We start from the raw sequence: 17,224 nt of genomic DNA on the forward strand, positions 1-17,224 counted from the left end.
TTTAAGAACGATGAGGGCAACGAATGTACAAATGTGCTTTACACAATTGATGTATGTATGGATTGTGATAAGAGTTGTATGAGCTCCCAATAAAATGATTTAAAAAAAAAAGAAATGTGAGTGATGGGAGACAGTGGTCGCTGTAAGATAGGAAAATAATAATAATTTATAATTTAACAAAGGGTCATAAGGGTGTGAGGAGGGTAGGGAAGACAAAAAGAGGAGCTGATACCAAGGGCTCAAATAGAAAGTAAATGTTTAGAAAATGATGATGACAACATAATGTACAAATATACTTGATACAATTGATGTATGGAATGTTGTAAGAGATGTAAGAGCCCCCAATAAAATGACTTAAAAATAAATAAATAAAAACAAACAAAAAGCTGGCCATTCAAATCCACACAGAAGCACCTACTTTTAAGAATTAATAAACAAACAAACAATCAGCAGAAAATCCTAAGGCGTATAGTTCTACTTTAAAATACACGGGTTCGCCATGAGTCAAAATTGACTACATGACCATTGTTTTTTGGTTTGGTTTTAAGCAGATAAGGATTTTCCAAAACAAAGATACAAAAGAAACTTTGTAGATCTAATTTTAACACTCTGCATAAAAACCAAAAGAAACTCACTGTGTCTGAGATGTTTCGGATTCACAGCAACTTTACAGGACAAAGTACCATTGCCTGCCCCATGGAGTTTCCAAAATCTTTTCAGAAGCAGTTTGCCACATCTTTTTCTCACAAACTACTGAGGGATTTCAATGAGTGACTTACTAAGTTAGTATCTGAGTTTTACCCATTGTGCCACCTAGACTCCTGATTGTGTACCACTCATTCACCGCCATTGAGATGATTCTCTGACTCTTTAGGGTAGGGTAGAATTGCCCCCTATGGGTTTCTGAGAAAATAAAACTATTGTGGGGGCATAGAAAGCTCTGTCTTTCTCCAGAAAAGTGGCTAGTGGTTTCAAACAGCTGACCTTGTGGGCAGCAGCCTAACGTGTAACCATTAAGTAAGCAGGGCTCCTCTGACTATGTCTAAAAGAAACACATTGCTTTGTATTTACCAACCCAACACATAACCCACAGCACAACTAAGGGTCCTTCTAATTGCGTGTATATCATAAATTCTTACAGCACACCAAGGCAGAAAGTTCTTATTAACTCCAAATTAGAGATGAGCTTAAAGTAAAGTACAAGGAAGTTAAATGTCAAATGCTACCGAAACTTGCAGTATTACAGGAACTCTTATCAAGGTTTCTTAGTTATCTCTCAGCAAAGCTTTAACTCTACAGCTGTCAGAGGGCATATAATCCCTGTCTGTATCAAAATACCCACCAGGAGATCAGGAGGGCTGGAAAGAAGGAAATGACTAAAACCAAGAGGCTCTCTCACTAAGCAAAGTTATGTTCCAACTACAAAGTAAAGTTAATAATTACAACTTCAGAATAATTTACTAAGCCATTCTATCTTTAGTCCTTTATTTCTGAAATAATTTTCTAAAATAAATTATGAGCATGTTCACTTATGTGAATGCTTTTCATACATCCATTAGAGTAAGAAAACCAATTTGTTTCCGGATATTTTTGAGATATTTAGAAAACCCGTTTCTTCCCCTTAAGAATATACTAATCCATACTATGAAAACTATGAATTTATTGAATTATGAATACTATATTGTATAGTTTTCCTTTGAAGAACTGTGATTAACCAATAAATTGCAGAATCAGAGTACAATCTAATCTAAAACATACTGACTTATTCTAGGAGCAGGCTGTTCAAATAGGAAACGAGCTTCAAACTAAAGCAAAATAATTCTTTTTTTAAATCATTTTATTGGGGACTCGTACAACTCTTATCACAATCCATACATACATCCATTGTGTCAAGCACATTTGTTGCCATCGTCATTCTCAAAACATTTGCTTTCTGCTTGAGCCTTTGGTATCAGTTCATTTTTTCTCCTCCCTTCTCGCTCCCCACTCCCTCATGAACCCTTGATAATTTATAAATTATTATTTTGTCATATCTTACACTGTCAGATGTCTCCCTTCACCACTTTTCTGTTGTCTGTTCCTCAGGGAGGTTATATGTAGATCCTCACAATTGGTTCCCCCTTTCCACCCTACCATCCTGGTATCACCACTCTCAGCACTGGTCTTGAAGGGATCATCTGTCCTGGATTCCCTGTATTTCCAGTCCTATCTGTACCAGTGTACATCCTTTGGTCTAGCCAGATTGTTAAGGTAGAATTGGGATCATTGATAGTGGGGGGGAAGCATTTAGGAACTAGAGGAAAAGGTGTATGTTTCATCGTTGCTACACTGCATCCTGACTGGCTTCTCTCCTCCCTGCGACCCTTCTGTAAGGGGGCATCCAGTTGCCTACAGGTGGGTCCCCACTAGGCACTCCCCCTCATTCACAATTATTTGATTTTTTGTTCTTTGATGCCTGAGACCTGATCCCGTTGACACCTAGCAATCACGAAGCAAAAGAATTTTTGGTATATACTTGTCTTAAATAAAATAAACCCTTTCAAAATTCTGTCATTCTAGCTATTTTTCTTGCTGAGAATTATGAAAACAATTTGCCTGTTTCTAAACAAGAATTACAACTTTATTAGCACTCAATATGCTCTCTATTGTTTAAATGAATGGGCTCTATAAAATAACCTCTCAAGAACACTCTCCAGAATAACACAGGCTAATCTAAACTGACCTATCCCTGTAGCTCTTTCCAAATGTGGCCAGAGGACACATAATTACATAAGCCTATCTTATGTAATTTCAGATTCTTCAGTGCTAGAGTTAATCAACCCAGTATTCTATGGTTAGGACTGAGGAATTTGCAATTTGGATAAGCTGCTTAGCAATTTTATCAGGTGGCTATGTGCTTCAAACATAGTAAGGGTTGGAGAATGACTGATATAGGTAGGGTTTATCAGGGCACATCCAGAATTCTTGAATCAGGCACTGCTGAATTTATGAAAAGATGAGAAGAAATTTGCGATAAAGGAAAATGTCAGTTTAGGTCTCAGTATGAAAACTGAATTCACTAAGTTACAAGTCAAAGGATGAATTCTGAGTCAAGACTAACTCTAATGTACCTCTAAAATATGTTTAAATGAATGGAAACAGAGTTATTTTGCATGCTTTAATTAAGCACATTCAATATCAATTAAAAAAAAGCAGAAAACCTTTAAGGGTAAATGTTATTTCATGTATCACAAAATGTACTAAATAACAATTAGCATTGTTGAGTGTCATCAATATGATTAAAAGGCTAAGGTTTCTGAAGATTTCCACTGTGCAGACCTTGTGGGATCGGTATTTACCTTGATATTCCCTTCAGCAGATCCTGTAACGAAGTACTCTTCACTTGGGTCAATAGCAATGGCTTTCACTGGAGAGTCATGGCTCTGGAAAAGCTGCTTCTGTTGTCGTTGGCGAAGGTCAAACACACATGTAAAGCCTTTTCTGCCACCTGATAGCAGCAGTTGATGTTTGGGGGCATATGCTAACACCGTGGCTCCACTCTCATGGCAAGTAAAAGCTGAAAGTGAAAAAACAAAAATAAGTAAGAGCCACTTAACCAAAAAGAAAAAGAAAAAAAAAAAAAGAGAAAGACTTCCTACTTCTGGTCAAGATAGAAAAACAGACCAGATTTCTTTGCCTGCCAGAAATAATTCAAAATCCAATTAAATATTGAAAACAATGGTTCAAGATACTAGACACTGGTCAATGAAGAATGATTTCAGAGATGGAAAACGAACTGTGCAAGACTTAAAATTTCCCTAGCTTACTGCCTAGGTAGAGATTTTGGGTGATCACAAGAGGAATGAGGAACCGTAATTGCACCCGGAGCCCAATATCTGATTAGAGATTAATATACAGAATTTCCATTTGGAAATGGATAGCAGTGATGTTTATAAAACTTACCATGGACTAAACTATTGGTAGGTGCAACAAGAGTATCCCACAAACATATGTTCCTGGAAAGAAAAAAAGCATTTTGTGACAAAAAAGGCTAAAAGAGGATAAAAAGATTTTAAACTCTGTTCCATATAATTATGTAACACTGGAGCGATGCTCTCACTGAAGGCTCCTAGATTTATAGAAGCACCAAATACATGTAAATTGCCAATATATCAATTATTTGTACACAAATTAAAAAATAGTACCTAATAAAACTGTGTTACCTTAGGATAACATGATAAAAATATTATATGAAGACAGAATATGAAAACAATATTTTATATTCATCAAATTTGTTAACTTCTAGACAATGTACACAAATAATGAAAGACATTAGTTGTAAACAGATTTTCTAGTATGAATGGAACTTGCCTTCACTCCATTTTATGAGCTGCAAAACATTTTTTCATTACATCAACTCTATGTAATGAATTTTCATGGATGATGGGCCATAGCCTCCATATTCCTATAATCCCATTTGTACAACAAAGTGAGACTTCACAGCTACATATGAACGTTCAGTAAAGATAGTGGGCCTAGGTCTTAGAATGCAGCTACAAGGTAGAAAGCAAAAGTGGGCGAGAGATGATGAGGGTGGAGAAGAGATATTTTCTTACAATGTCAGATTTCTTGGGGAGGTCCAGATAGAGGTTGCCAGGTACTAGGTATGTCATCTTGGACAAGAAGTCTCTTTGAGTTCCTGTTTTCTCTTGTGAAACAGTGATATTTCCTACCTTATGGGGCTCTTGCAAAGATTAATTAACAATGCAATATATAAAAGTTCCCGATTTGTAACCCCAACCTTTCTTAATACATAGAGAATAACATAGGGGAAAATTAATTGCACTAAGAAGCAAACACTGCCCCCCCCCACTTTTTTTGGTCTTAATATCAAAAAATTAAAAATAGCAAAGAAATAGAATTTGATTTTAAGGGCACCAGAATCTCATTAGGTGTATGACCAGAATACTAAAAAGGTTCTAAGAAAGAAACAAATCCCTATGATAGAATTACTTAAGGTAAAAACTATGAAAACAATGCTTAATAAACCAAAATAATACAGCAGTCTAAAATAAATGAATAAAAGCTCAGCTACACATGCACACACTTCAGCTATAATCTCTTACCTATTGTCTGTTGAAAGACCAGCAGTAGCTATCAGAGAGGAGGAACTCACGAAGACAAAATCATTGGCTGTTTTGTTATGACATTGCCAAGTCTGGAATGTTATAAATAAATGTTATTTCAGTCACAAAAGCTTTCAGTTCTGGGCAGATGTATTATGCAAAAAGTGATCATGTGGTTTTTGGTTCTTTTTTTTTTAAATTTCCCCTATAATTACAAACTTTAGAAAAGTTGCAAGAGTAACACAGAAAACTCTAATTCTTCTAGCCAGATTTGTAGATTTTTAACATTTGTTTTGTTTCTCCCTTTTTCATAGACACATACCTAATTTGTTTTTCTAGAACCATTTGTGTAAACTACATGTGTCATTACCCTTTATGACAAACTCCTTTACTTTGTTCAACTAAAAAGTACAAAGGGAAAGAAAAGAAGAACAAATATTTCACTTAATACTTTTGATAACACTTTTATTTTATGGGAAGACAGAAACTGAGATTTTAGATGATCTCAGACTTGCTTATCTTAGCTAATGTTATTGAGAATTTTCTGCAAATGGTTAAAGTCATATTTTAAAAAAATTTTAAATACATGTAAAAATATACTACTAATAGTCAAAAGCATAGAGAATGTCATTTTTTGTAATAGTTTACCAAAAACAATATATTATGGAAGGGTTAGTCTATATAAGAAAAACTTCCACCCAATGTTAGCTCAGATTTTTCTTTTTAATAAAAAATGAATTCATTTAACTACACCTATCTTTTGAGCCACCTCCCCATCCCCTAGACCACCTGTGGAATAGGGCTAAATAATGTGTTCTTAAAATAAATATAATCTACCTGTTTAAGAAATAAAATACAATTCCTCATGGAATTTAAATGTGCATATTTATATCTGTTGGCTTAATAAAAATATGAGAAATTACTATCTTGTCAAGATAGCTTCTCTAACTCTTCCTTGATGGCTTTCACTGAAATTAGTACTCCATTCCAACATTTAATCTAGGGTAAATTACCAGAATCTTAATTTCATCCTAATAGGTGTTCCTCAGTCTTACAAATGAAGAATATATTTAATACAAACAGTGTTATGAAGTTGTTGAAGTTTTATTCAAGAGTCCTGAATAGAGATGTATCAGTATTTTGTAGCTCTTCAAAAGAGGCAAAAAGCCCAGTAGTACTAGCTATTGGATATCTTATTCATTCTTAAGAGGGAACTGCAGAAAATAACCAATGCACAGGTGGTGCTTTGTGAGGGAGGAAAATGGCTTACATGACGACTCACAGGTTGCAGGTTCTCTGCAGATTATTATTTTGGTTCTATTCAGGTTAATTTCCCTAGACTCAGGATGCTTTACAATATTTCACCCAGTAATTCTCATATAATACCAACAGTTTCCAGTAATATGATTAAATACATGAGGACATTTTTTTTTTACTGGTTTTAATATTTTTTGTTTAAAACCGATATTCTTGGCTTCCTTAAGATAAAAATTTGTTATTTTCTTAAAAGTAAAAATTATTGGCTTACCAGATATGGCTTAGGCATGCTTCCAGTTACTGGGCAACATTTCCAATTTGTTTGATACAAGCTCAAATATCCATCAGCATCAACGATTCCAAACTTAGAGAAAATTATTTAAATTTTTTTAGTACAAATAAAAAAGTTCATGTTAATATTCATTCTCATTACGACTCATATATTGACTCTTAAGCATCTGATTGATGACATTCAATTTACCTATACATGGACCCAACTTGCTCCTGTGTTAAAAAAAATTACAGTACAGATATAAAGGAAACAAGTATCCTGTCATACACATTCTACTACATGAACCTACTCTATAATCTGCATATTTTCTATAAATAACCCAAAACCAGGGTTCTAGACTTACATATTAATTCATGTGACCAAGCTTTATATTTAAGATAGATTGTTCATTCTGAAAAAGACAAATTAAGGACTTCCAGAAACATACAATCAGGTGAACAAATCAGGATTATCACAGTCTAACAATTCCACTGGAGAAATTCAGAGCAATTTTGACTTGGAAAACTTCAATGATGAAAGAAGTCTTTGCATAAGACTGTTAACTTTTTTTCTTTACATTATAAAGTTATATATATTCATGTAGTGCATGTAAAATAAACAGATGTCTACCCTGTACACCTACCTGCCCCTACCCCAGATCTAACAACTGTTAATCATCTGATGGGTTTATTTAAAAAATTTTTTCTGTGTATATTCAAACATTCATACACATAGGTTTTAGGGTTTGTTATTCTAAACCAAGATTACAACAAATATGCTGTTTTACAATTACATTTTGACTTACTATAGCCATCTTTGTATATAAATACATAGAGATCTACCTTATTCTTAGGCTGTGCTATTAGTTAATTCTGAACCTTTTTTCTTATAGACAATTGTCCATTTTCTCTAATTAAAATAAAAAGTGTTGCATATTTTGATATATATATATTTTCAGTATTTATCTAGGAAAAGCCAAAAACCAAACCCACTGTTGTCGAGTTGGTGCCATCTCATAACAATAGGGTTCCTGAGACTGTTTCTCATTGAACAGCTGGTGGGTTGGAACTAGGAACCTTTCTGCCATCAGTCAAACATTAATTAACCACTACGGCTCCTTTTCTATAAAAAACACATCTACAAATTGGAAAGCTTTGTCAACAAATTCTATCTGAAATGATTATGATGATTGAATTACCTTTTGTTATATCATAGTGACAGTATTATTAAAATTTCAAATATTTATCCATTTTAGACAAGAAAAACATTGGTTACTTTAAACTTATATTTCTTTAATTGTTAGTGAGGTTACATATATGTTGTTAGCTATACAGCTTTGTTGGGAATTTTAAGGATGAATTAGAGATAAGTTGAGGTACTAAAACAAATTAGAAATAATCTTAATAACCAAAATGGAAAAGCATAAAAACTAAGGATATTGATATGGAATACAATCGAAAGGCCTGTAAAACTCTAAGGGTCTCTGCCAAAAAGCCCATTAATTTTCTATCAAGGAACAAATAACAATACTAATTGGTATTCAGAAATTATATGCTCTGAAAATTTTGCTTTTTAGCTACACGGAAAGAGCATCCCTGACTTTTATGAAATAGAATAGAGCTGTGTAATAAACATAGTAGACAAAAAGTTTCCAGCGTACCATCCGACAGGTTATAGGTGAGGAAATCTGCAGGTTGGGAGATTGAAGGAAAAGGGATGGCAAGATATACCATAAGCCAAAGACAGTTTTTACTGGAGCCTCATACTGATGACAAAGAGCAGGTTGATTTGCCCTTTAATAGCGTTAGTGAGTGTGTTAGTGAGATACCAGGGGCAAAGAGAGACTCTGAGCAAATGGTAGTGTATAAGAAGGGAAGACAGCAAAGGATGCTCTTGGGGAGAAGTTGGCTAACTTTCTCCTAAAGAGCCACATAATACACACTTTAGGCTTGGTAATCACACAGTCTCTGTCTTCCTGAACTCTGTTGCTATAGTGGTAAAGTTAGCCATACACCTAACCCACTGCCAGTGAAGCAACTGTGACTCCTAGTGACCCTAGAGGACATAAAACTAACTGCTCTTCGGGGTTTCGGAGATGATAAATCTTTTTGGAAGCAGATAGCCTGATCTTTCTCCCATGGAGTGACTGGTGGATTTAACATAAAAGTTAGCAGCTCACAGCTTAACCCAGAAGGCCATACGAAAGTATATAAATTAATAGGTACAGCACTGTTCCAATAAAACTTCATTTGTTAAACAAAAGGTCAGATCATAGTTTACTGATGTGCTGCTCTGAAGTGTTTCAAAACTTTAACATACATACAAATCAACTGAGTATCTGGTTAAACTGCAGGTGCATCAGTTGGTTGGGTTGGGAATAATACATTTTTAACAAGGTACCAAATGATACTTGCTGCTTAGTGCTGGACCACACTTTGAATGACAAGATTCCATAGGATAAAGAAAGTGGAAGTATTTACTAATAAAAACTTTATCTTATAATCATCTAGTCTTTACAAGTTATTTAAGTGAATTTTAATGAGTATGTAACAATTTACTTCCAGAAAGAAGCAATTGAGCTTATTAAGTGTTCCTTGAATATATTAAAAAAAACACCAAACCAAGCATAAATTTTCATAAATTAGCATAATGAGCTATATTGTTTAGAGATACAAACTACTATGCTTTCACACCTCCAATACAATCACACTTATAGGTCTACATACTACCTTATTTCCCTGATAGTTAAATCTCATTCGTGTAACTCTTGAATTGCCACCAGATCGAAAACAGGTTATTTGTTGAGAATGGCCCCATTCAAACATTCTGACACTTCCATCTTGAGCTCCTGTCAGATCTGCAAGAAAAGAAGGGGAGAAATTGAAAATTTATTATAATCATTTTAGGGAAAAAATTTTAATCCAATGTGAAAATCTTCATGAAAGAAATTACCCACCAAGTAATTCTTTGTATAAAATTTACTTTAATATTTTGCAAAAGCACAAATAGTTTTATGTACTTTCCTTTGACTGCAAGCACATCTTCAAAACAATAAAAATATGTAAATCAGAAAAATTGTATTTTTCTTTAAAACAATCTCAAAGGTGTTTTAATAGCCTTTATTGAGTAATTTTTATTATAATTACTTCATATAGCACATTCTTGGGATTAGTAAAGAGCCAGTATATAATTCAGGCTATGAATTAATTAATTAGTAGGGCTATTATCTAAAACATGAAACAAAAAAACTCAAATGCTATGTATAATTTCTATAAGTTAACCTAATTTACTCAATAAAGCAAATATATATCATCTGTTTCAATGTGGGAGTAGAACAAGCTAAATAATTACTAATTCTTCACGTTGCCTGTGATACTCATATTCTGTGATACTCAGAAACATAATTAAAGCTGTCTGAGCTATTGCCTTACCTATACACCTGGAAAATAAAGCTATAAATTACTAAATATTTATGAGAATTAAATGAAATAACTTAATAAAGTTGTCAGAAATATTCCAAGCATATAATAAACATTCATATACAATTATGATAATGTGGTACAGTGATACTGAAAAATTACATTAATGTCTAAAATATAAGCTAGCAAGTTGCTAGTCATGTATTAGCCAAGTTTTCATCATTTATTACCAAATATGTAAAATAAATGGACTTTTGCTGGTTCTGTGGGATTTTGCCTTGGGGAACATTAAGGTCAAATGGCAAAACACGGTTCAAAAGACAATGTTCTATATCCTACTTTGGTGAATAGCAACAGTGGTTCTAAAAGCTCACGAGCAACCACCTCCAGTGCAATTATTGGTTCCATTTGTATGAAAGAAGAGTGATGGTAACAATTTGCACAACAGACTAATAGACCATGCAAACATCAGTCTTCATAACTCTGAAGGATTCTCTGACACCAAGGAATATGGTCCTTTTCATCCTTCTTACTCAGCCGCGTACATATAGAACTTACCATATAGTATGATCTCAGTAGATACTTAGTGAAAAGGGGAAAGATATTACTATTCTGAAAGAGAAAACTGATGACTCCAGGCAAGTAAGCAAGAGTGCTTATAAAAAACTGTGGAAAAATGAAATCAAAAGATGATGGATTTTTTTTCCCTGTGAACTTTTAGGCTGCTTGTACAGACATTAGCTTAACTTCTAAAAATTTCTTTGGAGTACAAGTAAAAATGTAGGTTATAGTGACTATAAAATTTTAAAAATCTACTCCAAATAAAAAAATAAATTAGTAAGAAGTATCTACTTCAGGGCCAAATCTTAAAAGTTCCATCTCATAACATTTCTATTGCATAAAAGCATTTATTGAATGAAATTATTACCTGTGAAACTTGCTCATGAAATAAAGATATTCTAAAAAAAGGGCAGGTATATTTAATTAACTTTCAACTAAACTCAGTAATCTCTGAACAAGGTACTTACCCCTCACAATAGAATTGATTTCATGTTACCTAATACCTTTGAACATAAATTCATTAGTTAACTTTGAAGAAAGGGACTCCCTTTATTTCAAGGGGATTGGTTCATTACAAACTGGTAAACTGTCAGAAAGGGGCTGAGAAAAAACTGAGGTGCCTTCCATATCTTAAGAAACTTTCACGCCCTAAGGCACAGAGATAGACTGGAGCAATGGCAAATATTTTTTCCTATAGGGAGCACTGTCTAAAGTGGTAATTATTGAAGCTTTGTGTACAAAATACGTTTGATTCCTTACTTACAAACCTTATAACTGCTCTTTGTTCTCGCTTCACATTACACTGACTTGTGGATGAAAAATATGTATTTCTAGTTTTCAACTTGACAAAGGCTACAATTTGCAATACTCACATGGCAAAATGAATACTGATTCTAACCCACCAGTATTTTATTTCTATTATTTTTCATTGTTTCAACACTTCCATTAAATTCCCCATGAAGTTCACTGGTAAATGAAGACAAAATTTAGAATTTCCTAAAAAAGATTAATGGAAAATAAACTTGTATGTCCAACCTTAGAATATATGTGCTTATTAATAACTATTTCCCATGCTTATTAATGAGTGATAAAAACATAAACTGACCAAAAAAATTAATAAAAAATGAATTGATTATGCCAAACAAAAAACCCAACCAGCTACTGCGGGGCTGATTCCCCTTCGTGGTGCCCCATTTCAGAGTTTGATTACACTCCATAGGGTTTTCAAAGGCTATCATCTTTCAGAAGATCACCAGGTCTTCATTCCTATGGCTCTGGGAAGATTCAAACTGCCAATGTTTTTGATTAGTAATCAATAGCTTATTCATTTGTCTCATCACCCAAGATCTCTTAAACTGATTACAGTGAGGCAATTAATGAACAAATTCTGGCTATGGCCTATGCAACACAAGATTGCAGCTGTTCTATTATCTTCTACAATTTAGCTGTGTCTAAGGAGTTCCTTTGGCATTAAGTCTCTATGATCATAAAAAGTTATAATCTCGGAAACTCACAAGTGTAGTTCTGCCTTGTCTTATAGCAGTGGTTCTCAAACTTTCATGTTGTGGTGACCTCCCCAACCATAAAATTATTTTCATTGCTACTTCATAACTGTAATTTTGCTACTGTTATGAATCGGGCGACCCCTGTGAGAGGGTCGTTCAACCCCCAAAGGGGTCGCGACCAACAGGTGGAGAACCAGTGTTCGATAGGCTCACTAAGAGTCAGAATTGACTCGATGGCAGTTAAGTTTGGCTTGTGGTTTAAGGAGTTCATCAAGGAGCCCTGGTGGCGTAGTTGGTTACACATTGTGCTGCTAATCAGAGTCAACAGTTCAAATTCACCAGCCACTCCAAGGGAGCAAGATGAGGTTTTCTGTAAAGACTTACAGTCTCAGAAAACCTGGGACTAGTTCCATTGTGTCTAGGGAATAGTTCTATTGGGCCACTATGAGTTGGATTAATGGTAGTGGGTTTGGTTTTTTAGGGAGAAAGACGAGACTTAAAGATGCATAGCCTTGGAACTCTAGGGAGCGGTTCTACTGTGTTCTATAGGTAACCAGAAGTCCAAATCAACTTAATGGCAGTGAGTATTTTCTTTTAAGGATTCTATGTGCAGATATAAATTATGCTCGCTTAAAATATGTAGTTAAAATACTATAAATATAGTCCATTGAGTTAACATCTATTTAATTCAACAAAAATTTTCTCTATTTTAATACACTTCTGGTGATTTTATTTGATAGCATTCTCTATGAAAATAGTAAAATAAACATTGACTTTTAATGAAACAAAAGCCTTTTAATTATGAAAAGACACAAGAATGAAAAAATAATTGCTCATTATCTTTAACTTACAATAAGGAAGAGTTGGATGAGAAGTCATTCTTCTGACATTATTAATGGCCTTCTTAATCAGCTGTTAAAAAAACAAAAATAATTATTTTATAGTTATAATACAAAGTAGGATTAAATATTCCAATTGGGATAAGAAATCTAAATAATATTTTTTGTGTGTGATTCCATCTATCATTATAAGAGCTATAAATATTAAAGCTAACGACCAGAATGAAATTTAATAAAGCAGCTCTTATATGTTATTCACACCTACTGTTTTTGCATCACTGACCAGGATCTAAGAATAAATTCCCCTCAAGAATTTAGTCTTACCTCTTTTTTTGACAATTCTTTTCTGATCCCATTAAGCTTATTGCAATAATCATGAATAGTATTTAAGGTTAAAAAGACAGGCAGAAGCATGTGAAAAACAAAAAAGAGGCAAACAGAAAATTGTATACATTTTTGAACTGATAGTTTAGAACTGCTTACTTACTCTAGTTTTTAAACAGAATTTGATTTAAGAAGCCTTTCAAACAAGAGTAAAATAAATATATAAAACTAAAAGGAAAATTTTCATTTATTGAACATTTCTTATGCATACAGCAACATGACTTAAGTAATATGTAATCATTTAGACAGAACAAGCTTGTAGCAGCCTCATGCACATTACATTAAAATTTAAAAAAATTTTTTCAATTTATCTAATACTGTTGGGAAGCTGGAGATTGGTAGGGTGGAATGGGACAAGGTCAGCAGGGCTGGTAAAGAATTTTTTTAAAACTAGAAAATACATATTGTTTATAGTTATACTATAAAACACCAGAAATTCATAATAGGAAGTCTTCTTTAGGTTGTTAGTGTTTATAATTCAATAAAAGAGTTTTTAGGACTACGAAAACATTTTATTCATCATCTTTCAGCCACAAATAAATAAGTAATGGCTGTGTGATACTCTAGCAAATTTCATGTTGAAATTTCATGCTTCTTTTTGCCTGAAAGTTCTAGTTCCTTTATTTTCTCTTTTTACTGGCTAAATAAAGTTTCTAAGAATAAAAAAATATGTGAACTGAGGTTTGAAAAGGTTTATGAAGGGATATGTAGAATGTTATGAAGCAATAGCTAACTAGTCTAGAAAACCTACATAAAAATGAACAACGTCATCACATTGTTAGGTGCTGTTGAGTTGGTTCCAGCTCATAGTGACCCTAGGAACTACAGAAAGAAATACTATCGAGTCCTGCACCTTCCTCACAACTGTTATGTTTGAGCCCCTAAGTATAAACCTTATTATACTGGTACATATTTCTAGAGAATGGAGTGGGGACTATGACTACTTATAGTTTGGTTTGTTCAAAAACAAAACAACCTCACCTAAAGACGTATCTTTCTAGGATTTATATAGGAGAAAAAAATCAGTCATGAAGGAAATGAGAAAGGAGATTTCAGTATCAGAATTATTAAGAGTATGAACAAATACCTCTTGAGCACCTCACTCTAGGTCAAACATCAACTTCTAGTTACAGACCGTCAGCATGCACAGGCAGGCAGACTCAGAGCTCACATTTTAGTAAGTACAAAAGAAACAATAAAATCATTAATACTGTAAAAAGCTGAACAAGAGTATAAAGACATTAGACATTTGCAATGGAGAAGCTATGGAAATTATAGAAGGAAAGAAGATGAGGCTTTAGAGAGAGGCAGTGGTTAGATCATGTGGAGCCTTAGAAGTTATGTTAAAGACAAGTATTTCTTAAGAGTTTTATTTGGAAATCTGAAAGTTTTAAGTAGAGAAATGGCAATTTGCCTAGTACTTTAGAGAAAAGTACTCTTGCTGCTGAAATTGTAGAAGAGAGGTTGACTAAAAAGGTATTAGAGAAGGAACTTCATGGTATTTCCTGAACCTGGAAATGGGAAGGAAAAAACGGAGTGATGACAATATCCTCTGAATCCTTCTCCAGTTCTCCATTATACTATCAATTGGCCTTATAAATAAATGTTAGCATGTCAACTGGAAAAAAATTAACTATGAATAAGTTATTTCATTTGAATAATCACCAAATTGCCTTTCAATTTAATACTAAGATACTCCTCCATAACTGTCTATCATTTTGTCGTAATGCAGTGACTTGTGTATTGCTGGGATTCTGTACTGGTATTGCAAATAGTAGCAAAGTCATCCATGGTAGAAAGGTTTCACCAGAGTGTCCAGACTATGATAGATTAGGAACAGGAAGAGCCTGGTGGCACTTCTGAAAACAAATTAGTCATTGAAAACCTTATGTGTGGCAGAGGAGTGTGCGAACGTGTGCTGGTGCAAGAGCTTCTCAGAGGGAAAGGCTGAGTGGAAGAGCTGACTCTTAAAAGGAGAGCTGACTTTAATGACATGTATCGATGAGCAAAGCTGTCAGGATCTTCATCTACTAATGGGGCATGACTCAAAATGAAAAGAAACAGCTGCAAAAGTCCATTACAATTTGAATGTGTAATGTAAAAATTATGAATCTAGGAAAATTACAAGTCATCAAAAATGAAACAGAATACATAAAGATTGATATCTTAGGAATTAGTAAGCTGAAATGGACTGTTGTCCAATTGGATTGTGGAACTGTCCCAAGGGTATTGCTGAATCAACAATCATATATCTACTGTGTAGGAATATGCCTGAACAGGTATAGTGTCACATTCATCATGAGAATGAATTATTTTAAGATGTATTCTAAAGGATAGCACTGCAGTGATAACATAATAAAAATATGCCTATAAGGAAGACTGATTAATATAATATTTATTCACATTTACACACTGGTTCAGGCAGGGTTCTCTAGAGAAACAAAATCAGGACACTTATGAATATATATCTATATATTGATAAGATTTACACACCACGGAAACATATAACAGCTAATTAGTCCACACAGCAGTACAGAGTGCTCAGTTTAACTCACTTCTGTGGAACAGGTAATATACTAGAAGTCCTTCGACTCATGATGGCTGCTGGGTCCAAGGTCAAGGAATCAGATAGCTGATTCTTCCCTAGGTAATGCAAGCAGTCCACCCACAGGCAGCAAATAGTAGGCAGGTCATCAACAGCTAGCAGCTCAGGAGCTTAGCGAAGCAAGCCCTGATGGGATATCGAATTCAAGCAATGCAAGACGACAGGATCTCCAGACTCAGCTCAAGTGATGTACAGACCAGCAGTGTGGCAAAGCAGGTCTTGAAGGAACTTCAAGCTCTAGCTACACAATCCACGGGTTGGCTGTCCCACAGGTAGTGTAGCTCACAAGTTGGGGCAGAGAACTAGCTAAAGCAGCGGCATGTTGGTCCAATCACCAGAAAGCAAGAGAGAGAGGTGGGCCTTGCCTAGCCATTTATCTCTTAGCCCTTCAATCAGAGACCTTATTAATCCCACCTGCTCCTATTGGCGAGGTTGGCACAATAAACCTACCTATCATACACACTACTGTCAAAGAGGAGGAAACTGAAGATCAGCCATCTGAAAAAAATAAAGGTAGCCAAAATGCTTTGATAATTATTGGTTATTAGGATAGGAAAGATAGAAATAGGAAGGATCAATAGTTGGAAAATAACACCTTGGTGACAGAAAGGATGCCAAATACTGCAATTTTGCAAGAGGAATGACTGCTTAATTGCAAATGCTTATTTAACGACATAAGTGACAATTATACAAGCCGACCTTACCAGATAAAATACACAGAAATCAAACCAACATCTGTGTAAAGGGACTGTGATGAAGATAAACACTGTCAGTCACAAGAAGGCCAGGGTTGAAGTTGAAGAAAATTAAAACAAGTTGACAAGAGCCAAGATACAATTCTGAACATATCCCAACTGAATTTTGAGGTCATTTAAAGAACACATTTGATGCACTGAAAACTAATGAACAATGACCGGACAAGTTGTGGGAAGACATTAAGGACATCATTCACAAAGAAAGCAAGACAGAACCAAAATAGATGCCAGAAGAGATTCTGAAGCTTGCTCTTGAACAGAGTAGCTAAAGCAAAAGGAAGTAATGGTGAAGTAAAGGAGTTGAATAGAAGATTGTGAAGAGCAATTGGAGAAGATGATATAAAGTAGTAAAATAAAATGTGGAAAGAAAACCAAAATAGAAGAACATGAGTGGCATTTTTCAACTGAAAGATCTGTTTGTTGAGCAAATATTCCAAGATGTTGGACAATATGAACAATGCAGCATCAGGATTAGATGAAGACTGATGAAAAATCCATGACATGCCAAAGACACAATCTTTTT

The 17,224-nt window shown here is 34.4% G+C and overlaps 1 protein-coding gene across 2 annotated transcripts in view; it reads right to left on the minus strand.

The window, feature by feature from the left end:
- DMXL1 (Dmx like 1) overlaps positions 1–17,224 on the minus strand; it is a 185,359-nt gene that overhangs the window by 3,787 nt on the left and 164,348 nt on the right. For both annotated transcript variants that reach the window (XM_004696573.4, XM_045285386.1), the window contains 6 exons: positions 12,970–13,030; positions 9,363–9,490; positions 6,634–6,726; positions 5,106–5,197; positions 3,943–3,995; positions 3,339–3,556 (listed from right to left, as the gene is read on the minus strand). In XM_004696573.4, coding sequence (XP_004696630.1) covers positions 3,339–3,556; positions 3,943–3,995; positions 5,106–5,197; positions 6,634–6,726; positions 9,363–9,490; positions 12,970–13,030 — 645 coding nt within the window. The remainder of the gene's footprint in view (positions 1–3,338; positions 3,557–3,942; positions 3,996–5,105; positions 5,198–6,633; positions 6,727–9,362; positions 9,491–12,969; positions 13,031–17,224) is intronic.

Source organism: Echinops telfairi, unplaced genomic scaffold (genome assembly GCF_000313985.2).
Source record: "Echinops telfairi isolate 266 unplaced genomic scaffold, ASM31398v2 ScPeMD7_7469;HRSCAF=8507_1, whole genome shotgun sequence".
Taxonomy (NCBI): domain Eukaryota; kingdom Metazoa; phylum Chordata; class Mammalia; order Afrosoricida; family Tenrecidae; genus Echinops; species Echinops telfairi.